The sequence below is a fragment of the Pelobates fuscus genome, chromosome 8 (genome assembly GCF_036172605.1).
Source record: "Pelobates fuscus isolate aPelFus1 chromosome 8, aPelFus1.pri, whole genome shotgun sequence".
Lineage (NCBI taxonomy): Eukaryota > Metazoa > Chordata > Amphibia > Anura > Pelobatidae > Pelobates > Pelobates fuscus.
Window position 1 is genome coordinate 42,415,634 of NC_086324.1, and position 26,934 is coordinate 42,442,567.

Below are 26,934 nucleotides of genomic sequence, written 5' to 3' on the forward strand. Positions count from 1 at the left end.
AAGTACCACCAAGGGTCTGGTCTCACCCCTCCCCTGCAAGAAGTAGGAAACAGAAAGGGTTGAATAACCATTAATAAAACAAAAAGAAATTTGTAAAAATAGTAAAACTGCTCTACTCACACCCCACTATCCCACCAACAAATTTACAATCACACTGCATCCACTATACACACGCAAAAACACTGGCGTACATACCGCGGTCGCAGGGGGGGCCCGGCCGCCCTGCGACCGGGTATGTACGCCAGTTTGCCAACCCACATCGTGCCCCCTGAGGCTGGCAGTGGCGTTACCGGGCGCGCGCTAGGGAGCATTCTCCCCTGAGCGCTCTCTGACCAGCTCCCTCTCGCGCACCGCATTGATGCCGGGATATGACGTAATTCCGGCATCAGTAAGTGGTGTGCGAAGGAGCTGGGCAGAGAGCGGTCAGGGGAGAATTCTCCCTCGCCGCCTGCAGGGCCAGCCGCCCCACTGAACCCCAGGGAATCCCCTCAGCACTCCCAAAGGTAGGGAGGCTGGGGGATTCAATTTGTGTATATGTGTGTGTGTTAATTTTTGTGTGTCTGTTACTGAGTGTGTTAGTTGTGTGTCTGTTATTGAGTGTGTGTCTGTTAGTGTGTCAGTGAGTGTTAGTTTGTGTGTGTGTGTGTATGTGTTACTGTGTGTGTTGTGTGTTAGTTTGTGTGTGTCTGTTACTGAGCGTGTTTGTGTGTGTCTGTTAGTGAGTCTGTTTGGTGTCTGTTAGTGAGTGTGTGTTTGTCAGTGAGAGTGTATGTTTTGTAAGTGAGTGTGTATGTATGTCTGTCACTGAGTGTGTGTCTGTCAGTAAATGTGTGTGTCTGTTAACTGGTATGTATGTATCTGTTCGTGAGAGTGTGTGTGTGGTTAAAACCCCTTGAGCACTTCCCTTTCTCCAGCGCCGGGCTCCCTTGGCGCTGGGCATCTCTCCACCTCGATTCGCCTCTCGGCTCCGAATGCGCATTCGCGGCAAGAGCCGCGCGCATTCAAACCGCCCATAGGAAAGCATTACTCATTGCTTTCCTATGGACGTCCAGCGTCTTCTCACTGTGATTTTCACAGTGAGAATACGGAAGCACCTCTAGTGGCTCTCAGTGAGACAGCTACTAGAGGCTGGATTAACCCTGCAGCTGAAAACAAAGCAGTTTCTCTGCAGGGTTAAAACTAGAGGGACCTGGCACCCAGACCACTTCATTGAGCTGAAGTGATCTGAGTGCCTATAGTGGTCCTTTAAGTGTATTTATCTGCATGCAGTGGCCTATATACGCTCTGGTCTGATGAGACTAAAATGTTACCTTCCAGCAGGACAATGACCCCAAACACACTGCTAAAGCAACACTTAAGTGGTTTAAGGGGAAACATGTAAATGTGTTGGAATGACCCCAGTCAAAGCCCAGACCTCAATCCAATGGAAAATCTGTGGTGAGACTTAAAGATTGCCGTTCACATGCGCAAACCATCCAACTTGAAGGAGCTGGAGCAGTATTGCAAGAAGGAATGGGCAAAAATCCCAGTGGTAAGATGTGGCAAGCTCATAGAGACTTATCCAAAGCGACTTGGAGCTGTGATTGTCGCAAAAAGGTGGCTCTACAAAGTATTGACTTTTGGGGGGTGAATAGTTATGCACATTGACCTTTTCTGTTATTGTGTCCTATTTGTTGAATTAAATGATGCAAATCCTCAAACAATCCATGTTAATTCCAGGTTGTGAGGCAACAAAACACGAAAAATGCCAAGGGGGGTGAATACTTTTGCAAGGCACTGTAATTTGTGACACTGCCACCGTAATGCTCTATATTTGAAGTTCATTATATAGCACAGTGTGGGGGGATTAAAGTGAAAGTTTTTTTGCATGGATCTTCCCAGGATTTAAAAAATTCTGTTTACTTATCAATAATATTTAGCAAACCTGTTTTTGTGAGGTCTGAAAAACAAAACTAAGTGTATATATCCACACATGTATCCTTGAACCAGGCACCTCCATCTTTGCTCCCTAACAATCACTGTTACAAATATAACCCTTTTCCGCCAATGAACATAGTAAAAACGAGAAAACTGAAACAATGTTTCTGTTCCAGTCCTCATTTGCATTGTGTGCCCTGACTGTGCCTGGACTGAACCGGATCGTGATGTCACTAGTTAAATCTTTAACATACGTTTAAAGAAAACAGAGCCTCGCAGTGGGAAAGGTTAAAACAAGTTGCAGGTGATTTTTTTAAGTTTTATTCAATTGTGTAATTTCCAGAGATCTGGCAGTGTTGCTTTTACGCAGCTATTGTGTGGAGTTTATAAATAAATATTTATATTACACTCCGAATTAAAACATTTAGTGTCATAATGTGATTCATGGTCGGTTTACATGAATCGTGATCTAAAAAACATTTATTTTGTGTCTACATATTTATTTATTTTTTGCTGTAAAGGATGTCACCTGTATATGTCAGAATAAGAACAACTCCCAGACCCACTTTAAGATTATCTGCTGTAAGAGTAATTTTTGTCTCAGCAAATGTTAAATCCCGTGCATTCGCATCATTCTATACTACAATATGCTGAAATTAAAAACAGTAATATGTTCTAGGAGTCCCTGAATGTACTTAAAGAAAACAGGAGGCAGAATTAACAAAGGCATGCTTGTGATGGATGTAATATGATAGGTCTTTTAAATGCAGACCGCTTCACAGCTGTCAGGAGAAACCAGATACAGGTAGCAACATATGCACACAGCAAAATAAATTTTTAAAAAATACTCTGATATTTTATTTATTAGCTGACGGAAAAGCTAGCAAATAGAGAAATCGAAAATTTAAACTTGGCTACGATGAATTCACCGAAGCATTCTCTGATAACCAATGTCAGTGTATAATGCTACAACAAAGGGTTTTGGTGGAGTATAACTCAGTCTCAAAATGTTCTGAAATTGACATTGCAGACACCATAACAACCCATGCTACTTGCATGGCATACAGTTGTGCTCAAAAGTTTGCATACCCTTGGAGAATTGGTCATATATCTACCATTTGTAAATAAAACATGAGTGAGCAGGCAAAACACTTTTTTTTTAAGTCTCTTATAGGATTCATATTCAACTGTAGGTTATAACAGAATGGCAGAATCATAAAACAAAACATGGCAACAAAGAAAAAAAATTAACCCTTAGTCCTCTTTAGCATCAATGACAGCATGCAGTCATAGTTGACTATGAGACCCCTAATTCTTGCACGTGGTATAGCTACCCATTCGTCTTGGCAAAATGCCTCCAGGTCATGCAAAGTCTTTGGTCATCTTGCATAAACCGCATGTTTGAGATCTCCCCAGAGTGGCTCGATCATATTAAGGTCCAGAACCTTCATCTTTTTCTGCTGTAATCACTGGAGGGTCAACTCGGACTTGTGCTTAGGGTCATTGTCATGCTGGAAAGTCCAAGAGAGTCCCATGTGCAGTAGGGATGTGCATGGTAAAAATATTCGATTCGGCATTCCGAAATTCGGGACTTCAACGCTTCGGTTCGGCACTTCGGGTAAGTGTAGGGTTAGGGTTAGGGTATCGTTAGGGTTAGAGATAGGGTAAGGGTAGAGTTAGGGTTGGTTTAGGGTAGGGTTATGGGGAGTAGGGTTGGTTTAGGAGTAGAGTTAGGGGTAGGGTTAGATGTATGGGTTAGGGTAGGGAATAGGGTTACCCTACCCCTAACCCTGCTCCAACCACTAACCCTACCCTAGCCCTAGTAGCCTGTTTTTCTCCTGATATTACCTGTGGGTTTTTCTTTGTATCCCGAACAATTCTTCTGGCAGTTGGGGCTGAAATCTTTCTTGGTCTACCTGATCTTGGTTTGGTATCAAGAGATCCCCAAATTTTCCAGTTCTTAATAAGTGATTGAACAGAACTGACAGGCATTTTCAAGGCTTTGGATATCTTTTTATATCCTTTTCCATCTTTCTAAAGTTCCATTACCTTGTTATGTAGGTCTTTTTGACAGTTCTTTTCTGCTCCCCATGGGTCAATATCTAGCATGCTCAGTTCATCCACGTAAGAGCTAACAAACTCATTGACTATTTATACACAGACACTAATTGCAATTTAAACAGGTGTGGGAAATTAGCCTTTAATTTGCATCTGAACCTGTGTGTGTCACTTTGTGTGTCTGTAACAAGGCCAAACATTCAAGGGTATGTACACTTTTGATCAGGGCCATTTGGGTGAGTTCAGTTATCATTATGATTTAAAAAGGAGCTAAACAACTATGTGATAATAAATGGCTTCATATGATCACTATCCTTCAATAAAATGTTTTTTTTTTGCATGATCAGTCATATTTTAAAAATCAATGCCAAAAGTTTACAATTTCTGTCAAAGCCGCAACGGCTTTAAAGCCCATTATAATGGGGACGGCATAGAACGGTATGAAAGGGGTTAATAAGCATTTAATAATTAGTTTTGTTATTGCTGTTAAAGGGATATTTAGTACAAAAATCACTTCCTTTTAATACAGTGGTGCCGATGCAAAAATGCTGACAATGTAATTTCTTTTAAATGGCAAGGTTTACACTTGTATGAAAACACTTCTCTAGTTGCTGTCAGACAGGCAGCCACTAGGAGTGCTTTCTCATTATGACTTTTGCTTTGCGAAGGTTTTTGTATTCAACGTCACATAGCTTGACAACGCCAAACTCAGCTAATCCTTTTGATAGATAAGCAATGGATGGTGGATTGCGGTAATTACTGAGCATGTGCAGTAGGCCCACAAGGTTTCTTTATGAGAGGCACTGGTTTGGACCTATCATCATGATTGAGTGAATTCAAAAGAGAAAATAAAGGCAGTGCTACCAGATGCAATAGTGCTTCGAGTGGTTTAATGAAGGACACAGATAGAACACAATCCTTTCGGGTTGGCTCTTTCTCAATACATAATGTACTTCAAGTAGTGGATCAGGCTGCAGTGAGGAGTCTGACCCAGCGCTGGACTATAAGATTTATTTATTATATTTAATAAACATAGGGAGATCCAGTATAATAAATAACAAGTAGGATTTTTAGCGCTTGTGTAAAGCTGGAACTACCCGAACCAGAGTCTCTTCTTTCTGGTGATGGAAGGGTAGCAGGGCCTTGGTGGAGTCCCAGGTTTAAAGCAATATGCAAGATAAAAGAAACAAGAGGCCCACGTACTATACCATTGTGGTCCTCTTGTTTCTTTTATCTTGCATATTGCTTTAAACCTGGGGACAGCAGCAAGTCCCTGCTACCCTTCCACCACTTATAGGGAGGTCCGGAAATCTACTTAAATAGACAGGTACTAAAGTTAAAAATAAAGGGACACTCCAGACCCCTAAAGCACTTTAGCTTGCTAGAAAGCTTTATGTATAGAGTGTGTCCTCGTTCTGTTTTTGTTTTGCAGAAAGTGTTACTTCCTGGTTTGGTTCGCTCAGTGGAGCTAAACTCAAGACGCCTCCCTTGGTAAACTCATCAGCTCCTTCGGCTTCTAGTATAATTTCTGTGCGGATGACACGCAAATCTATCTGTCCTCTCCTGATCTCTGTCTGACCCTCTTGACTCGTGTCTCTGACTGCCTCTCAGCGATTTCCTACTGGATGGCTGCTAACGTCCATAAACTCAACCTGTCCACAACAGAACTTCTAATCTTTCCAACCTCAAGTGTTGCTGGTACCGTGTCTGTCTCCTTCCATGTCAACGGCGCTACCATCACATCTATCTCACAAGTCCCTACATTGGCTTCCCGTAAGATATAGGGCACAATTTAAGATTCTGGTACTCACTTACAAGTCTCTACATAAAGCTGCTCCAACCTACCTATCCTCCCTAATACACAAGTATGTCACGTCTAGGCCCCTACAACGTATGTCAATCCTCTGTCCATACTCCCACCTCTGATGCTCGACCTTCAAGACTTCTCTAGGGCTGCTCCTTCTGTGGAACTCCCTCCCCTTCTCAGTAAGACTTTCACCCAGTCTCCATTCCTTCAAAACAAATCATTGAAAATTCACTTTTTTTTTTTTTTAGCAAAGCATACCGATTCCTCTCCTGCAAATGTCAAACAATAAATAAATAAAAATCCCACTAATCCCACTTACTTTTCTAGCAATCTATTTGTTTCCCACTATCCTTAATGTTTGTGTCACTATACCACACTCCCTCTAGCACAATGGTTCCCAACCCAGTCCTGAAGTAATCCCCTACCAGTCCAGGATTTAGAGATTACCCAGTTGTGTCCAAGGTGTTTTTAAAAAGAAAGAGGAAAAAAAAAAAAACTTTATGCACATTGGGAAGTCTGATTGGACAGCCACAGAAAGTCTGGGCAGGGTTAGAATGGGAGGGCTGGCAAAGGCAGCAGACAAGAAAAATGCATGTTTTACAAGCTGGTTTTTGATGTCACCCCTAATGAACAAATCCATAATTAAATGCATGTACGTTTTCATTGGGGGCAATATCTACTAAACAGTGATATTTGTTTATTTTGTATTTGGCCAGTGTAGCATCCATTTAGGGAGCTAAGGGTGGAAATAAGTGAACATCTGTTTTTAATCTTTCAAGATTTCTTTTTTTCAGGAATTGTACTGGAGGATTGGATGAAGGTGGTTCTTATATTCAAAACAGTTTCAAAATTTGCCTAGAAATTAGACCTGTGAGCTTAACTTCTGTAGCTGGGAAAATATTTGAAGGGTTGTTAAGTGATAATAATCAGGCATTCATTAAGAAGAACAGTGTTATTAGCAATAATCAGCATGGTTTTCTGAAACATAGGTCATGTCAAACTAACCTAATTGCATTGTACAAAGAAGTAGAAGTATTGATCAGGGTGTTGGAGTGAATGTAATCTTCTTGGATTTTGCCAAGGCATTTGATACAGTTCCTCACAACAGGTTAGTGTTCAAACTAAACAAAAGTGGTCCACATGAAAACTCTTGCTCTTGGGTAAAACATTGGCTTAAAGGGGAGGAGTCTAGCCACAGAGCAAAGCAGACGTATGGTGCCTGGGCTCCTGAATCCTGGGCTGATTTTGGGCCATTACCCCAGCTATTAAGCAGCTTCCTCACAAGTTGGGGATATACCCCCGTGTACATCAACACCTCACTTGAGGGGACATTTTGCCAGAGACCCGAGGTACCCTGCTGCAGCCTGCTATAGAAGGAAGTGGGGAGAGGCAGTCAACCTCCCTGGACTCCTGTCCTTTAACCTGTCAAGACTGCTTTCCTATTCCCCCCACCCCCTTTGGACAAGCAGGGGTTACCGCTCACCCTGCACTCCCTTGCAGCACACCACAAAGATATACACATAAGTTGGCAGTCTTCCTTCTATCGGCCAGACAAGGCCTGAGCCCACCTCAAGTGCCTCTCCTTAGCCCTACAGCAAGCATCCTGCTCCGCCTCGATGAAATATTTCAGACCTTCTGGTCAAGGATTCAGGCACTTCACCAAGCTGGATTGCCAAAGTACCAGGAGATTCGAGTGGAAAGCAAGCCGCCACGGAAAACTAAGCTCCCAAGGTGATCCTGTTACTAACACGCCTCCCAACACTGTCGCTCACCTCCTACTGCCTCACAGCATCATCCACGTGTGCGGAGGATCCCACGGCGCCAAACCCCCGCATATTAGGTCAGGGAAAGGAAATCGTCCCCGAGAGCGCCAGAGTACGTAGACTCATGTGCAGGCCCGTGGCAGGGAGAGGGCCGTGTTCTGGCGTGGATATGCCTATCACCTGAACTTTCTTAATTGCATAAACTCCCTACAAGACTTCCCCACGCTGGGAGTTAGCTGACTTTACCAACAGGCATACTGCCTGAATCACCCCTGATTGAAGCAGATGTGTTCTAACTTACTTACCTCCTTATGTTCCATATCAATTTGATTTATCTTTTCATAGCCAACTCAGTCTCAGTGGCTTTATTACTGTCCTGTCTTATAGTATGTTTGACCTGCATACATCATAGGCATTACAAGACATCAGATGTATCCGGCTTTACCAGTTGCACATTTTACATGTTTTGTGATGCATTCTGTCCTTGCCTAACATATGCTGGTATTACTGGTTAATTAGCAATACTAGACTCTAAAAGCTAGCTGAGCATCATGGGAAACGTAGTCCAGAAGCAATTTATGGTGTCAATGTAAGCCATCACTGCCTTATAGTATCTCTCGAGTCACTCCTATCAATGACCCACGTCTACACATTATCGTTCTTTCATTTCATTATAAAAGAGGCTAATTTATCCCTGTTGTGACCAGCTCTGCATTACTGTGTTTTTTCATCCTGTACAATTATATTTTTTGTTTGTTTAATCATGTCACGACTATACCATTCTAATTCATGTTACTGATATGCCTCAATAAAAACAAAGATTGACATAAAACATTGGCTTAAAGATGGAGTACAGAGAGTTGCCACTAATGGCAAGACTTCAAGCTGGAAAAAATTGGTCTTGTTTTGGGACCGCTTCGATTTAACAGATTTATAAATGATCTTGAAATAGGAATTAAAATCCATGATCAGTGTTTGCAGATGACACAAAGTATTGTAAAGTAGTACAATGTGAGCAGGATGTTGCTTTGCTGCAGAGGGATTTAGATAGATTGGGGGACTGGGCACTAAATTGGCAGATTAAATTCAATGTAGATAAATGCAAAGTGTATGCACTTCTGGGTGAAGAATGCACAAGCAACTTACACCCTAATGGTAGTGAATTATGGATAAACACACAAGAAGGCTTTGGGAATCATTATAGACAAACTAGGCAACAATATGCAATGTCATTTGGCAGTTGCTAAGGACAGTAATGTATTGTCATGTATAAAAAGGAGCATCAAAACTCATTATGAAAATAATATTTTGCCTTTCTAAATCACTGGTAAAACCATACCTTGAATATGCTGGGCAATTGTGGGCAACAGTTTCAAAGAAGGATATTATGGCACTAAAAAAATGCTGAAGCAGGTTACAAAATTTATAAAAGGAATGGAGCTTTTTAGTTATTGAGAAAGGTTTTTATAAAAAAAAAAAGTGTGGAAAAACGGCACATCAGAAAGTATATGATCACATTATACAAATATAGTCGGGGCCAATACAAACTATTGTCTGGAAATCTATTCATATAGAGGACTATATACAAGATCATGCATTTAGACTGGAAGAAAGGTGATTTAGTCTAAGGCAAAGGAACAAACAGCTACTAGATGCATACAGAATATTCAAGGATATAATCTTTCAATGTAGGGTAATAACTGCTTGATCCAAGGATAAATCTGACTGCCATTCTGGGGTCAAGAAGGATTTTTTTTCCTAGCTTGTTGCAAAATTGGAAGTGCTTCAAACTGGGTTTTTTTTTTTGCCTTCTTTTGGATCAACAGCAAAAAACATATGTGAGGAAGGCTGAACTTGATGGACGCAAGTCTCTTTTCAGCTATGTAACAAGAAGGATGTGGAATTCTTTGCCTGTAGAGGTGGTTTTATCACAGTCTATACAGATGTTTAAAAAGCAATTGGATAAATACTTGCCAAAACATAATATTCAGGGAAAAAAAAAAAAAAATGCGAAGAAGGCTGAACTTTGTGTAACTATAGAACCAGATCCTTCAGCCATATAAATGCACCTTGGTTCAGGAAGTGTTTGAAAACCTATAAATCTTCTTGGCTTTACTGACCTCCATAGCGCAGTGACATCAGACTGACACTGTCAAAATTAAACACTGTCGGAGCGAAGGTATATCTATATGGCTGAATGATCCGGTCATATACTAATGGGATAGATTTATGGTATATAAGAGTTTCGCATTATTTTATTTTTACATATACTTCCTTTAACAAAGAATTAATTTCCTTTCAAAACTTTGATAGTATATTAATTTTTTGTTAAATTCTATATTAAGACCGTGCTGAGGTGACCGTTCGCCAGACGCTCTCAAAACACACTGCACATTTTATCAGCATTGAACTCCACATATCTACCTCAGGTTGCACAAATAAAAATCTAGATGGTCACATTAGATACATATATTGAGTGCCCCTACATAAATAAAATGTGATAACAAGTAAAGGGTACATGACAAACAGTGTTCAGACCAAATTTATGTATGCTCGCTTTCAGGATTACCACTGAATGGACGACAAGATCAATTTCAGGTAGGTACAGATTTTATTCATATATTATGAGAACATAACTGCCTGTGGACTTAAAATTATAAATGTACTGGCAAAATACATAGAATAATTTCTTACAAAGTGACACCAAGTAATACAGGTCATAAGTGTGGACTAAACTTGCTAGCATTTCTTTCATAAAACCTATACAGTAGCGTGCGTGTTCTTGTAGAAGTAATGTGCAAACAGTTGGAGCACAGACAACCCTCCTCAAAAAAAAATATATATAAATTTAGTTTTGTTTTTTGGGGTGCTTTTGAAAGATTTATTTAGATTTCAGTACAGAACCCAACTTCTATCAGCTACTCCAAACATACATGTCTCACGATGCCCCTTCCTGATGTCACAAAACTAATTATGTATCAACTCTGCTTACTGAATTCTGGTGAAACCACATGAAAGAAGCATACACTACAATGCCGCTAGCCATCTGCATTCATTATGTGCATGATCATCAGCAGCAAAATAGAACAGTATGCTCCTTAAAATCTGAGCGTTGCATGCAATTTGTATGGTGACTGCAATCCGCTCCTTGGATTTGTCAAACAATGCTAAAAACAATGAAAGAAGCACTAAAGAGAGGGAGATTAAAAACCAAATCTTATATACATGATGTAAATGAAGTGGAATTCCAAGGTTACAATTTTGCCATTTTCAACGAAAATGGTTCTAAGATTTTCTTGACGGGAAGCCAAGCTATAAGGCTTTAGATGGTGGTCCATTCGTCAATTGTAAAATTATCTCAATGACCAAATCGTGCACAGCAGCACACCACATCAATAACACAGAAAGAGGCCGCCTTTGGACTTTCAAAAACCTGCTCCTAGCAAGTCCCTCAACCTCAGTGCTGACACACCAGCTTACTGGTATGAGTTGGTATGTGAGCCTAGAAGTGGAACCCTGACTCACATGGTTTGGAGGTGGAATTATAAGCTCTGCTTTCAAGCTCTATTAAGTGTAAGGCTGCAGAACTATGATATCAGGAGTGCTCTCCCAGTGTAAGTAGTTAAACCGTTTAATAGTAGTTTGACAGTTTACCTAGGATCCAGAAAGTACCTGTTGCCACCTCTGCTGGAGCTGGAAGCTCTGGCAAGGAGCTTTTGTTAGCTCGGCTGAGCTTTGCTGTGTCAGCTAAGCGCTCTCAAACAATACGCACAATTGAATCACCAGGCTTAGTTCAAAACAGGAGCTTCGGTTGCAGAGAAGGCGATGGCGGATGCCCAATAATACCCAGGTGAATTGTCAAAACATTATTAAAAGGTTTGACTACTTGGACTGTAAGGACACGAGAACACTCCTAGATACATAACCACTGCAGTGGGATGTTGCAATTTTAGTGCTTGGTGTGTTTAAGAACTTGTAATACAGACAATGAATTAAAAGTAAAATATTTATATTTAAAGCACCTGCATTTTCCCCAGGATATGCAGTGAGCCCTTTCACAGTGCTAAGCTTATCCACGAAATGTCGCAGGGCAGGGTTTTAAGAACACTGCAAGGATGTTTGATGTCAGATGTAGTTTAACAGTTGTCATTCTAGAACGGGAGCTACAACTACCAGGAATCTTTGCTTACGGACTGTCACAAAACCGTAGCTTTACATTATTATTTATATAGCACCAGCAAAATGCCGTAGTTCCGCAGCACAATATCACATACAGCTATATTATTGGAGCAAAAATGGAAACATGGCAGAATGGGTGGGGCAGAAACTGTGGACTTAAATGGACAGCCAGCTAACCAACCTATTCCCTGCTCCTAACTCGTGTGGCAGCCTTGAATATCACTTTAAGTAAATAGTGAGTACATATTTTGAAGACCAAGCATATGGTCCACAAAAATAATGTAAAAATGAACAAACTGAATTGATATTGCCACTTAATAAATATAAAAACAGCAAAGTCAAAAGAAAGAAAATAGTGTTTTATTAAACTACCACACTGTTATAATACACTTTAAACATACACTTTAAGGTAGCTTTTAAATTTGAGGTGGTCATAAGAATAACAGAGACCCAAACGAAGCTTGTAAATAAGTGAACTGTTGTAGGTGCTGCGGTTTTTATTTTACTACTTAGAAAAATGGTATAGCACTTACATACCTGTAATGTAACTTTGAAACTTTACACGTTTTCTATAGATGAAAATATAAACAATTATTAAAAAATAAAAACGAAAATACAGCAACATAATAAAAAAAAACATATACATATTTATCAGGTAAATGTATTCGATACATACAATTCTTTTAGGGTAGAAGCAAAAAAGGTTTGTTTAAATGCAGGGGGGGGGGGAGGGGCGGGGCAGGTAGAAGAGGAAAGAGAAACAAAAATAAAAGCATTAATAAAAAAATAAAAATAAAACACCCTTGTATAATTTCCCAAATCCCATGACAAGGTCTTGTATGCCCGGTATTGTCAAAATGGAAATGCTTTAAATCATGTTTGCATATGCTATACTAGTTAATTTACAACAATGGGTTTTATACTTTTCAGAGTACACAAGATTGAAATCATTATGTGCTAAATGACAAACAGTTCACTATTTTTTTTTGGTCCACCAGTGTTCAATAAAGTGGGTGCTTAATCATAACATTTATTTAAACCATTCAAAAATGCTTCAACCTACAAAATCTTTCAACATTGGCTATGTTTTTTTTTCATGACGCAAAACAATAGATTTTTTTTTTTTTTTTTTACAAGATTTGGTTTGCAACTTGATCTTGCACATGGCTTTTCAACACGATCTAGACAGTGGCCGCTGCCATCGGCTCCATGTTAAAACTTTGTCGAAGAATTTTACAAGAGAAACGTTTAAAATGGTGTGTACAGATTCACCTAATTAAAACGATTGGCTGTTAATTCATAAGTTGGTGAGTTATGGTAAAGCCGAACTGACGTATTTGCTGGGAAACGTGATTTGTCAGTTATGCATAATAAAAATTCCAGTCATCAAGAAAATTACAAAAATTTATCATAACATAATTTTTTTTTTAATCCATCAACTTTATCTTACAATAGATAAATACCAACATGTTCTTTATTTTTTTATTTTTTGTAATTTTTTTGTTTTCTTTTTTTTTTTTATACACTAAACCACACTGGATTGATGCATTTGGTTAGACTACCATTTCCATCTGTCAACATTATTTATACTTGTACGGATCATGGTAAAATTTCATCAGTTCTAGATTCCAAAAGTACCTACAAAAGCCATGCAATTTTACCATTGTATCATACTTAATGGAATAGCATACAAAGTAAGGCATTTCAGTGTCATGTATAACCAAGTAACTGTCAATCCAAAATGTTTGCACATCAATAAAAAGATATCTAATAACTCAAGAACAAGGTTTTGTTTTCTCACTACTGTATAAAAATAACCACAATTAATAGGTGTCGTGTGATTTTTACTCCATTGTCTCATTTCCCGAAACTGTGACAAGTTGTAAAGGGATTTCCGAATTTGAGAGAAGATCTTGATTGCTGGTGCCAGTATTTACAGTTCCTAGGCCGGATACAGATCCCTGCTGAATATTTGCAAGGATAAGGGTTGTTCCTTCAGCAGAAATCAATGCATCTTCGGGCTTTGCTTCTATGGATGCCAGCACAGCACTGCTGGTATGAATGCCCTTCTTATTCGAATGGGTTTTAATATGTTTGGCAAGGTGATCACTTCGCATAAATCGTTTGGAACACTCAGGACAGACAAACTTCTTTTCACCTGTTGGATGACAAAAAAGATATTATAGTAAAGTTCATTTAGGTTAGGAAAATACATATACAATATCCAATAAAATGGATATCCAATAAAATCACACGCTAAATATTTGCAAAAACCTTACATGTTTTAAGTCGAATTTAAAATGCATGTAAATGCATACCTTAAGATCCAATAAAATCACACGTTAAATATTTGCAAAAATGCGGTTCGCCCAAAAATGAATTTCTCCAAAACACAATCCTTTCATTTCACACCTAAATGAATTGATTTGTTTGGAACATGCAGGGTAAAAAGGATTTAGATTCTGACAAATCAATTTGTTTATGGACAAACAACATTTGATGCACACTATGCAACTTTAAAGATCATGACACCCATTATCCTTTAAAACCACTGCTCAGCAGTCAAGAACAGTTCATAGAAAACCCAAATGCTCTACCTCCATTTTCTATTAAATACACCGGGCCATACACGGCAGATTTGTGCATTTTCATTATTTCCAAAGTTTCTTTCATCTGTCTCTGAACTTGTTGGTTGTGGATTTACGGCTACAAATACTGATCCCTCTCACAGACATTATATTGAACCTTTAATCTCCAAAAAAAAAAGGATCTTGCTTCCCCTGTGTGTGTGGATATTGTAAAAAACCCCACAATTCAAAATCTGTACACCGCTCTCGTGTATTATAAAAACAATAAGGAAGTGACAGAGGATAGATACATTTCTCCTAAATGAAACCCTAAAAATTACATCACTATTCTGCTCACCAATCATTACCATACTACCATTTGACATAACTATTCCAAATTTCATTTAACCACACAAATTCAACAATAAATTTAAAAAAAAAGGGGGCGGTAGTTCCTTATAGCAATGCCGTTTCATCTGGTTTTCAGGGCAACAATAATATATTTTAAAGTATTTCAATGCAGCCAGCCTGTCATGCCACAAAGAGCTTCACATTCTCGATTGTTAAGTTGTATCATTGAAGACCCGTACACTGTAACTATAGGTCATAAATCTACCTGCTTAAAAATTCTATCTATACATTGTGTTGTACAGATTTGGATAAAACCCTATAAACCTTTACAGTATGAGTGGTTACACTGACACTGCCTTATCATATCAATTACACTTGAATCACTGAGCAGGTAAAACAGACATTTCATAGCAGTTGACAGTAAGATGGCTCATCATCCTGAATCTCATGTTCTGATTGGCTGCTGACATCACATGGTCTCACCAACTGCCACTGAACATTTGAAAGACTGATGCAATTAGTAGACACAGCTACCTCCATAGAGAAACTGAAACTGTGCCAGAGGTAACCACAGCTACCTCCATGGAGAAACTGAAACCGTGCCAGAGGTAACCACAGCTACTTCCATGGAGAAACTGAAACTGTGCCAGAGGTAACCACAGCTACCTCCATGGAGAAACTGAAACCGTGCCAGAGGTAACCACAGCTACTTCCATAGGGAAACTGAAACCGTGCCAGAGGTAACCACAGCTACCTCCATAGGGAAACTGAAACCGTGCCAGAGGTAACCACAGCTACCTCCATAGGGAAACTGAAACCATGCCAGAGGTAACCACAGCTACCTCCATAGGGAAACTGAAACCGTGCCAGAGGTAACCACAGCTACCTCCATAGGGAAACTGAAACCGTGCCAGAGGTAACCACAGCTACCTCCATAGGGAAACTGAAACCGTGCCAGAGGTAACCACAGCTACCTCCATAGGGAAACTGAAACCATGCCAGAGGTAACCACAGCTACCTCCATAGGGAAACTGAAACCGTGCCAGAGGTAACCACAGCTACCTCCATAGAGAAACTGAAACCGTGCCAGAGGTAACTACCTCCATGGAGAAACTGAAACCGTGCCAGAGGTAACCACAGCTACCTCCATGGAGAAACTGAAACTGTGCCAGAGGTAACCACAGCTACCTCCATGGAGAAACTGAAACTGTGCCAGAGGTAACTACCTCCATGGAGAAACTGAAACCATGCCAGAGGTAACTACCTCCATGGAGAAACTGAAACCGTGCCAGAGGTAAACACAGCTCCCTCCAAAGAGAAACTGAAACCGTGCCAGAGGTAAACACAGCTCCCTCCAAAGAGAAACTGAAACCGTGCCAGAGGTAACCACAGCTACCTCCATGGAGAAACTGAAACCGTGCCAGAGGTAACTACCTCCATGGAGAAACTGAAACCGTGCCAGAGGTAACTACCTCCATGGAGAAACTGAAACCGTGCCAGAGGTAAACACAGCTCCCTCCAAAGAGAAACTGAAACCGTGCCAGAGGTAAACACAGCTCCCTCCAAAGAGAAACTGAAACCGTGCCAGAGGTAACCACAGCTACCTCCGCAGAGAAACCGTGCCAGAGGTAACCACAGCTACCTCCATAGAGAAACTGTGAAACAGTGCAAGAGATAACCACAGCTACCTCCGCCGAGAAACCGTGCCAGAGGTAAATACAGCTGCATGCAGTTTAGATTTAAAAAAAAAAAAAAAAAATACTTAAACAGAAAATATTAAAGATTTAATGTAAAGGAAATTTAATTCTTTTGAATTAGCACCTATCACTGCTTTCTGGTAGATAGCATAGATAAATTAGCTCAATAGCAGGAGAAAATGAGTTATCAATAACTTTGCGTTCTAAAGTGTCAGCAAAATTAAAGTACCACCGTCACCAAAATTAAAAAAAAATTGTATTATAAGAATCCTTGCAGCATGTAATGAAAATTTCTGGCATTTTGTAAAACGAATTCTATGTAAAAATTACTTGAAAATGTGGTCCCTAGTTTCACAGAACACTAGAGCCCTCTTCCATGTTCATACACCTTTGGTCGGACCGAGGTAGAATCCGACCGTTAGGCTCCTGCTTCACTCCCTGCAGTGAGTGGTGACATCATGACTACATTGGTAATTCTCATATTTACTAAAGGCAAATACGTCAGAATTCGGTAGGTTCAACCGATTCTGTAAATTCGGAAAAACAGTGATTTCTTCATTCGAACCAAATCTACAGCACTGGAATCGCAGATCATCATTCATTTGCTATTTTTAAGTGAATGATAGTTTAAGAACTATTTGCCTGCTGACAGTGCTAGCAGCCAGTGGGCAAATAGTTAAAAACCCTCGATAGCGCAAAGCTTAATATTATGTGCTGGCTGGTCATCGCTTGCTAGCCATCCTCCACATAGAAAAAGTTACAAAAATGTAATAAAAATCCTATGTGGGTCAAGAAGACCACTATATTGCTACAATGGAGGTATTTTACCTCCATATGTCCCTACCTGCCATACTAAACATTAAAACTAGCGACTGAACAGCCATTGCTGCCAGTCACTAGTTAAGAGGCCCAAGCTACCACCTATGAAATATGAAATACCTAAACAAATGATGAAATTATTGCTTTGTGAAGTCTCTCAAGTTTAATAGGTTACTCATATTTATAGAGCAATTTAAATAGGTTTATTTAACTAATATAACATACATATTCATATATTTGCTTAATCAACCTTTTTTTTTTAAAGATATTTTGCTTAAACAGTTGAGTCAAATGGTTAACTCAACTGTTAAAACAAGCTATTAAAAAATAAAAATAAAAAACACACACACACGGACACTATAAACACTAAAACAACTATAGATAAATGGAGTTGTGTTAGGTGCATAGATCATATACATTATTTATACCAGGGTAGCCAACCTTGGGCACTCCAGATATTGTGGACTACGTCACCCATATTTCTGGCAAAGCCTTAGGGGTGATGGAGTACAGAACATCTGGAGTGCCTAACCATGATCTATACCATGGGTCGTCAACCTGGTCCCTACCGCCCACTAGTGGGAGTTTCAGGATTCCAGGTGGGCGGTAGGGGTTTCGGCGGCACAACAAGCTAAAATGCTAGTTAACCCTCCTTTTGAGAGAGTGGGCGGGCGCGAGTGCACACATTAAAGTGCGAATTCGCGTGAGCTGTGCAAACATGAGAATGCGTGCACGCGAACAAGTGAACGTGTGCATGCACGCGCAAACATGTAACACGTGGAAGAGGAAGGGGAGCAGTGGGAGCTGATGCACGATAACAGGGACAGGCAGAAGAAGGCAGAAGCGGAGCAGAGAAGTTGTGAAATAGGAGGAAGAAAAGTTATAGGCAGGACAAGGAGAGAATTGTTGGCTAATAATAATAATAATAATAATAATAATAATAAGTGAGCTAACTAGCTCAGCCTTACTTTTGTACATTGCCATAAGGAAGGTAAAAGAAAAGCATTAAAAAAGGAGATAAAAAGGAAAAGATCAAAAAAATAAAAAAATGGGTAGAAAAATAGAAAAAAGGGATAAAATAAAGGAGCAGAGTACTTGTAAAAAAGGAGAAAGAAGGCGCAGAGTACTTGTAAAAAAGGAGAAAGAAGGCGCAGAGTACTTGTAGAATAGAAGAAAGAAGGCGCAGAGTACTTGTAGAATAGAAGAAAGAAGGCGCAGAGTACTTGTAGAATAGAAGAAAGAAGGAGCAGAGTACTTGTAGAATAGAAGAAAGAAGGCGCAGAGTACTTGTAGAATAGAAGAAAGAAGGCGCAGAGTACTTGTAGAATAGAAGAAAGAAGGAGCAGAGTACTTGTAGAATAGAAGAAAGAAGGAGCAGAGTACTTGTAGAATAGAAGAAAGAAGGAGCAGAGTACTTGTAGAATAGAAGAAAGAAGGAGCAGAGTACTTGTAGAATAGAAGAAAGAAGGAGCAGAGTACTTGTAGAATAGAAGAAAGAAGGAGCAGAGTACTTGTAGAATAGAAGAAAGAAGGAGCAGAGTACTTGTAGAATAGAAGAAAGAAGGAGCAGAGTACTTGTAGAATAGAAGAAAGAAGGAGCAGAGTACTTGTAGAATAGAAGAAAGAAGGAGCAGAGTACTTGTAGAATAGAAGAAAGAAGGAGCAGAGTACTTGTAGAATAGAAGAAAGAAGGAGCAGAGTACTTGTAGAATAGAAGAAAGAAGGAGCAGAGTACTTGTAGAATAGAAGAAAGAAGGAGCAGAGTACTTGTAGAATAGAAGAAAGAAGGAGCAGAGTACTTGTAGAATAGAAGAAAGAAGGAGCAGAGTACTTGTAGAATAGAAGAAAGAAGGAGCAGAGTACTTGTAGAATAGAAGAAAGAAGGAGCAGAGTACTTGTAGAATAGAAGAAAGAAGGAGCAGAGTACTTGTAGAATAGAAGAAAGAAGGAGCAGAGTACTTGTAGAATAGAAGAAAGAAGGAGCAGAGTACTTGTAGAATAGAAGAAAGAAGGAGCAGAGTACTTGTAGAATAGAAGAAAGAAGGAGCAGAGTACTTGTAGAATAGAAGAAAGAAGGAGCAGAGTACTTGTAGAATAGAAGAAAGAAGGAGCAGAGTACTTGTAGAATAGAAGAAAGAAGGAGCAGAGTACTTGTAGAATAGAAGAAAGAAGGAGCAGAGTACTTGTAGAATAGAAGAAAGAAGGAGCAGAGTACTTGTAGAATAGAAGAAAGAAGGAGCAGAGTACTTGTAGAATAGAAGAAAGAAGGAGCAGAGTACTTGTAGAATAGAAGAAAGAAGGAGCAGAGTACTTGTAGAATAGAAGAAAGAAGGAGCAGAGTACTTGTAGAATAGAAGAAAGAAGGAGCAGAGTACTTGTAGAATAGAAGAAAGAAGGAGCAGAGTACTTGTAGAATAGAAGAAAGAAGGAGCAGAGTACTTGTAGAATAGAAGAAAGAAGGAGCAGAGTACTTGTAGAATAGAAGAAAGAAGGAGCAGAGTACTTGTAGAATAGAAGAAAGAAGGAGCAGAGTACTTGTAGAATAGAAGAAAGAAGGAGCAGAGTACTTGTAGAATAGAAGAAAGAAGGAGCAGAGTACTTGTAGAATAGAAGAAAGAAGGAGCAGAGTACTTGTAGAATAGAAGAAAGAAGGAGCAGAGTACTTGTAGAATAGAAGAAAGAAGGAGCAGAGTACTTGTAGAATAGAAGAAAGAAGGAGCAGAGTACTTGTAGAATAGAAGAAAGAAGGAGCAGAGTACTTGTAGAATAGAAGAAAGAAGGAGCAGAGTACTTGTAGAATAGAAGAAAGAAGGAGCAGAGTACTTGTAGAATAGAAGAAAGAAGGAGCAGAGTACTTGTAGAATAGAAGAAAGAAGGAGCAGAGTACTTGTAGAATAGAAGAAAGAAGGAGCAGAGTACTTGTAGAATAGAAGAAAGAAGGAGCAGAGTACTTGTAGAATAGAAGAAAGAAGGAGCAGAGTACTTGTAGAATAGAAGAAAGAAGGAGCAGAGTACTTGTAGAATAGAAGAAAGAAGGAGCAGAGTACTTGTAGAATAGAAGAAAGAAGGAGCAGAGTACTTGTAGAATAGAAGAAAGAAGGAGCAGAGTACTTGTAGAATAGAAGAAAGAAGGAGCAGAGTACTTGTAGAATAGAAGAAAGAAGGAAAATAAAAAAATATAAAAAGTAAAAGGAGAGAATAGTTGTTGGCTAATGCTAATGCTAATAATAATAATAATAATAATAATAAATAATAATAATAATAAGAGGGCTATCTAGCTAAGCCTTCCTGCTGGGCATTGCTATAAGGAAGGTAAAATAAATTGAGGGGGGTGGAATTGAGGAGGGAGGGAAGGGGAGCTGATGTACAGATGAGAAATCATATTATGAGCAAACAGAGAAGTCTGAATATCACAGAGAGAGGAGATCTTCGTTTGTTCCTTACTAAAATCGAACCGGATATCAAATATTTAGTCTCGCAGCATCAACCTCAAGGAACTTATTAAAAACTAGTTAAAGGTAATTTCAATTTACTTTGTTTTCTCATTAAACTTTATAAAGTTAAAACCATTATAAACATGCATAAAGTAGAAATATAACGATAAATGTACGTCCATTTTTTATTTATTTTTTTAAACAGCCTCCTTTCTAAAAAATATTCCGCACTTGTGCGAAAAATGGTGGGTGGTAAGGACATTTTTCCATCAAGAAAGATTCATTAGTAGGCGGTAGGTAGAAAAAGGTGGACTACCCCTGATCTATACATTTAAACTGCTTAATTAAGCTAAAGATGTTTTGGTGCTTAACGTATCCCTTTAAACGGCAATGGTTAACCCTCTTACCTGGGTCCCTGCCAGACACCAGGCCTTCTCTGATGTTGTGTGATCTGCATATAGCTTCTGCACAGCCAGCCAATCAGCATCTCCTTATAGAGAGGCATTGAATCAATGCATCTCTATGGGGAAAGTTCAATGCCTTCATGCAGTACGTGGGGATGCTGAACATCAGTGACTGACCTAGGAAGCACCTCTAGTGGCCTTTTCTCTGAATATGCAAGGTTTACATTAAAAATCCTGCAGAGACATACTATAATCACAAGAACAACTACATTGAGCGGTTTGCCACCATATCCTGATAGACAATAACTAAAGTGAGGTTAAGATTTCAGGGAAATATTTTACCATCTCATCTTTGGGTACTAATGTACTAAAACGAATACCAATAGCCATCAAAGCTGTCAGGTACATACACAAAAGGCTTACAAAATAGTTCAGATACATGTGTGATACACAGGTTGAAATTAAATTAAAATTTACATTACAGCAGATTTTAACAAATAATGCAATGAATCTCACCAGTATGGGTTCTTCGATGCCGCTGTAGCTCATCACTTCGAGTAAATCTCTTGCCACAGAACATCCAAGTACAAACAAAGGGACGTTCTCCCGAATGCCAACGAAGATGAGCTCTAAGGTGTGATGTCTTGCCATAAACCTTAGCACACCCTGGGATGTGACAGATATGTTGCTTTTTCTTTCCAAGATTGGTACCTCTGAAAAGTTGACAAAATTGGAAAAATGCACACATTTAAATATAAAAGAAGATTGTAAAACACAATGTCTGTTGTGATTCATCTCTTAATTGCCAAACACTATTGCTAGCAGAGTTTAAATAGATACTAATGACACCCAGAACATTTAATCTCAATGAAGTGGTTAACTGCTATGTCCCTGCAGTTTTAATCCAGCAGTTGCGGTTTTGTAGGAATGAATGTGGCTGTCATTCATTGAGACCATCTTATTGGTGCGGCATTTGACGCGCATGTGCACTAGTCTTCCAATGCTTTCATATGGGACTTTATCGTCTCAGCTAAGGAGGCGGGGTCAACTACAGAAAGTATTGCTATTCTCTAAATTAGAACACTTATTTTTTAGTGTTATGATGGATATATATCTATCTTTATAGATCAGTATTATCAAATTAGAGATTCAATCAACTTGTAGCACAAGTTCTCATTTTATCAGAACACGCAGCTTTTAAATCAAGGTTATTTTGTTAACCATTCAATATTTATCAACAAATGTGTTTCAAAGTGTAGTGCACGCATTTCATATCTTGTTAAGTGCAACACTACAAGGATATTAACATGTCATCGCTGTGGAGTTTGCTCACAAAAGTATTAAAATGCATTTTCTATGCAAGATAATTGCAGCCAAGTACAGGATGGAAGAAGAATGCCACTAGAGGGAGGTGCATGACACAGTGAGTCAACACTTGTGAAGACTGTAATTGATTCTGCAGTATGGATGACGCAGTAACTGGCCGTTATAACATTAGAGGTGTATAACACAAGCAGAATAACTTCACATATTTTTGGCACTGGAATGTTATTACAGTGAAAAAAAATAAAATAAAAAATAAAAATCGCATTTTCTATATTTATCTGGATATTAACATACATTAAACAATTATGTTACCGCATCAATTACTTTGGAAGCGATCATCAGAACATCACAAGGCAAACATCACATCCAGAACAACGCTATTACCCAATATGAATAATTTAATAACGGTAAACTTGTCTCAATAAAGTCCATTTCGAAGGACTGAAATGTTGATTTATAGAGCAATATCCTAAAATAGTGGATACAAACTAAAGGCTATGACGAAAATTACAATATCTTTGAAGGCTCATCTCATGAATAGGGTATAATACAACTAAGGGGAAAAAAATAATAATATATATATATATATATATATATATATATATATATATATATATATATATATATACACGCACGCACGCACGCACACACAATGTCAAACACAAAGAATTTCAGCTCCTGTATCAAGCATATGGAGCATTACTTTTTTCAGAAACTTTAAAGAACTATAGCCTCTGCAAGCTCTTAAAGGGACACTACATAGTCACCAAAACAACTTTAGCTTAAACAGTTTTGGTGTAAGGATCATGCCTCTGCAGTCTCAATGCTCAATTATCTGCCATTTAGGAGTTAAATCACTTTGTTTATGCACTCTAGTCACACCTCCCTGCATGTGACTTGCACAGCCTCCCTAAACACTTCCTGTAAAGAGTCATCTAATGTTTAGCCTTCCATTATTGCAAGTTCTATTTAATTAAGATTCTTTTCCTCCGCTATATTAATAGCTTGCTAGACCCTGCAAGAGCCTCCTGTATGTGATTAAAGTTTAATTTACAAAGAAAGAGATACAATTGTTTAAAGAACCACTCAGCTCAATGAAGTTGTCTAGGTGCAGTTTTAACCCTGCAGCTGAAAACCGTTTCAGAGAAACTGCTATGTTTACACTGAGGGTTAATCCAGCCTCTAGCGGCTGTCTTTGTGACAGCCACTAAAGGTCGCCTCTGCAATTCTCAGTGAAAATCACAGTGAGAAGATGCTGCTGTCCATAGGAAAGCATTGAATAAGGCTTTCCTTTGGGCGGTTCGAATGCACGCGTTCAGCGCTAACGTCGGCAGGAGGAGGAGTTCCCCAGCGCCGAGGGAGCACGGCGCTGGAGAAAGGTAAGTGGCTGAAGGGGTTTAACCCCTTCAGCCCAGTGGGAGAGGGTGACCTAAGGACTACATAGTGCCAAGAAAACAAGTGTTTTCCTGGCACCATAGTGGTCCTTTAAAGTAAATTACATCGGATTGAAAGTGAAACCAGTTTTATGTTTCATGCAGGCTGTGTCAATTAGAGCCAGGGGAGGTGTGGCAAGGGCTGCATAAACAGAAACCGTGATTTAACTCCTAAATGGCAGTGAATTGAGCAGTGAAACCTGAGAGGCATGATCGATACACTAAAACTGTTTCATTAAGCTAAAGTTGTTTAGGTGACTATAGTGTTCCTTTAAGATATACCTCCAATAAATACATGCATGTAAAAATGCATGTATGTATGTATTAATTAGGGGTATATCTACTAAACAGTGGGGTTTTTGTTGCCAATTTGGGCAGTGGGCTGTCTCTTAAAAATGTGTTATTACCTACAAAGTTCTAGATAAGTAGTATACAGGAATAGAACGGAAGTTGGTTTTTTTTTACTAAAAAAAATGGTTTCCTAACTATTTCTCTTCTTTGCTTCCAGGTTTTACAATCCTCTCTGTTCACTGTAGCCAACAGAAAAAGTGCTGAAAAGTATTATCCTTGAATAAGGGTACAAAAATCGACATACCTTCCGACACCCTCTTTGCAGTTAGGGCATGTACACGCCACTCTCCTCAGTCTTTTCCCCTCCTGATTTGGTTGGTCCATCTCATCTTCCACAACTTGGACTCTCAGGTGGGTTAAATCATTTGTGTTGACTGTAGAGTCACCAGTAAAGTGCCATTCCTCTGGGTCAGGTTCCTCCTCCTTAATTCGTATCCCTGATAATTAGACAACATTAAATAAGGCATGCAAGTGTGAAAACAGTTGTGCGCTGTACTTTCTTAGTGAGAATTCACAAGTTTTTTTATTTATTTATTGGTTTGAATGTTTATGTTCAATAGAAGTTTAGTTATGAAAAGTAGGAATACGTATATACAACGGCACAAGAACATTTAGGAAAGGTAAACACCATTAGCAGTGTAACATAAGAACTGCACCCAGGTTGCTTTTTTGATAAAATAATCAAGTTGTTTAGGTAAACATTACCCAAGAAAACCTACATCAGAAATGAATATGTGAACAAGTAGAAATAAGAGTGGGGAAGGATTTTAATCAGATTGATATCTCAAGCCAGTATCTATACTTTTGTAATCAGAAAAGTCAGATGAGGACACGATCTCTAGCTAATAGGAAGGTCATTTATGTCTGGATTTATGTCCCTAGTGGCACCTGCAGGAGCAATAACGCTCTGTTAAACGTGGAATGCTGATAAAAAATTATGGCGTCTTACTAGGAGGCAGCCAGAGTTTAAAACAAACCACTAGATTAAACAGTTTTGGTTTGATAACAGATTTATCTACATCTTCCACCCTTATCCGAAATATTTCTAGTCTTATGCCTGGCCTCCATGTTTCTTTATATATGATTCAGTTTATTTACAAGAATAACAAAAACGACAAATACAAAAAAACAGGTCTGCCAGTGTATGAGTGGGTATGTGACTAAATTGATATGCAAAGTAGTGGCTTACATGGTATGATTGCAACGGCGATTTATTAGGGGTGTGTCTCACTACTGTTGCTTGGCTGCCTGTCTTTGTACCTGCCTGTTAGTCTAGGGAAATGAGTTAAGCCTTAAAATATATTCCACAATTAAAGAGATAAGCAGAGAGAGGGGCCCTTGGTAAATTCAGTTAAAATAGCTGAACTGGAAAAATTCCACAACTCTTCTTGGAGACTTCCTTTCCTAACCTGCTATTTGTCTTCATTTTGCCAGACTGTAACTCACTAACATTCTGAGTTTAGTGAATAACTCTGAAAGCATATGTGAGCAGATTGAGAACCATGGGCAAGGTTCTAAAATAGTTGAATTCAACATTTGAGTATTCTAAGAGTTTTACGTTTGTCATATTATACCTTTCAAGAGATATTGCCTGTAAACGTTTAAACACAAATTGGCGCAGATTGTTTACTTGAATATTAGTGGTTTTGGCATATGCCAACCTTTGCACCTTAAAGTTGTGTAGAGACTCACAGTATACAATGATTAATCAGGTGCATATATTATATTGTATATTATAAAGTCATTGGAGATGTACTACCCAAACTGTTTTGTTTGATCTGTGCACCAATTAGATGGAAACTGTTAGTTGAGACTTTGTTGCAGTCGAGTGTATGTGTTTTAAGCTCCTTTAAATGAACTTGCTAAAGTGTTTTTTGGGGGTTTTTTTTTAAGTCAATAAGCATAAGTGATCAACTGAGAATTGCAACAGTTATGTTCCTAATATGCAGAACAGCTTCTTCCAGCTATTAAAGGCTGCTATAGTTTATTCACAAAATAGATTACGCTATGTATTAACTGATTCTGTGCTTTCGATTATACTATATAGAATTTTATATTCCTTTTAATTTACACTTCATCTGTATTAACACTCAGTACACTGTCAAAGGCAAGTAACCTAGTTATCAATATGCAATTTGTCAATACCACGAGTAATAACTGTTTTAAGGGAAAGTTTATGCAGAATAAGGCACAATAACCAGTGACAAAACTAGCTTGGAAAATGACTTTCCAAGACCATTTTGTGAATTGGGGAGTTACTGATTAGCTGAGTCAGCTGACCACTCTCAACCAATCAGCGGCTCCCCCTGACCAGAAACTGAAATTTCAGAAGCTGGATGTCACCTGAGGGGAGTTGAGATCACTGCTGGAAGCAACTTTGGGGTTAAACCCCTGAAGGTAAGAGAGCGCCTGGTGGCCTTTAGTTGGTAGAGGGTGAATTAAATTGTATGCAAGTACTGGCATCTGTTTCTAATGAACCCAAATACAGACAAAACTTTATGCTCCTCCAGCCATTCTGTACCCACACATCAAGCTAACAAAACAAATGTTGGTTCATGAAGGAACACTATTTATGTAAATTAGGATTCAACAATTCACAAACAGTCAGACAAAGTTTAAATTGAATAAATGTGGACTACATCCTTGTGCCGCATCAATGTCAGCAGCTGAAGATGCTATAAAGACAGATGTACCTGGTCAGAATGCCTTTCCCAAGAAGCTGTAATCTGTTTCCACAGCAACAACTAGAACTCTTATACCCATTAAGTGCGGCACTGAGGCATTAGTGGGATATCTAATCTGAAGGCAAAATCTAGCCACACTGTGAA

General features: G+C 39.0%; 1 protein-coding gene across 1 annotated transcript in view; it reads right to left on the reverse strand.

Annotated features, from left to right (window-relative positions):
* Window positions 1–12,062: 12,062 nt before the first annotated feature.
* SP3 (Sp3 transcription factor) overlaps window positions 12,063–26,934 on the reverse strand; it is a 58,730-nt gene continuing 43,858 nt past the window's right edge. The window contains exons 4-6 of the mRNA XM_063429747.1: window positions 24,351–24,543; window positions 21,513–21,709; window positions 12,063–13,882 (exon numbers count right to left, since the gene is read on the reverse strand). Of these exons, the coding sequence (XP_063285817.1) occupies window positions 13,569–13,882; window positions 21,513–21,709; window positions 24,351–24,543 (704 nt within the window). The 3' untranslated portion in view covers window positions 12,063–13,568. The remainder of the gene's footprint in view (window positions 13,883–21,512; window positions 21,710–24,350; window positions 24,544–26,934) is intronic.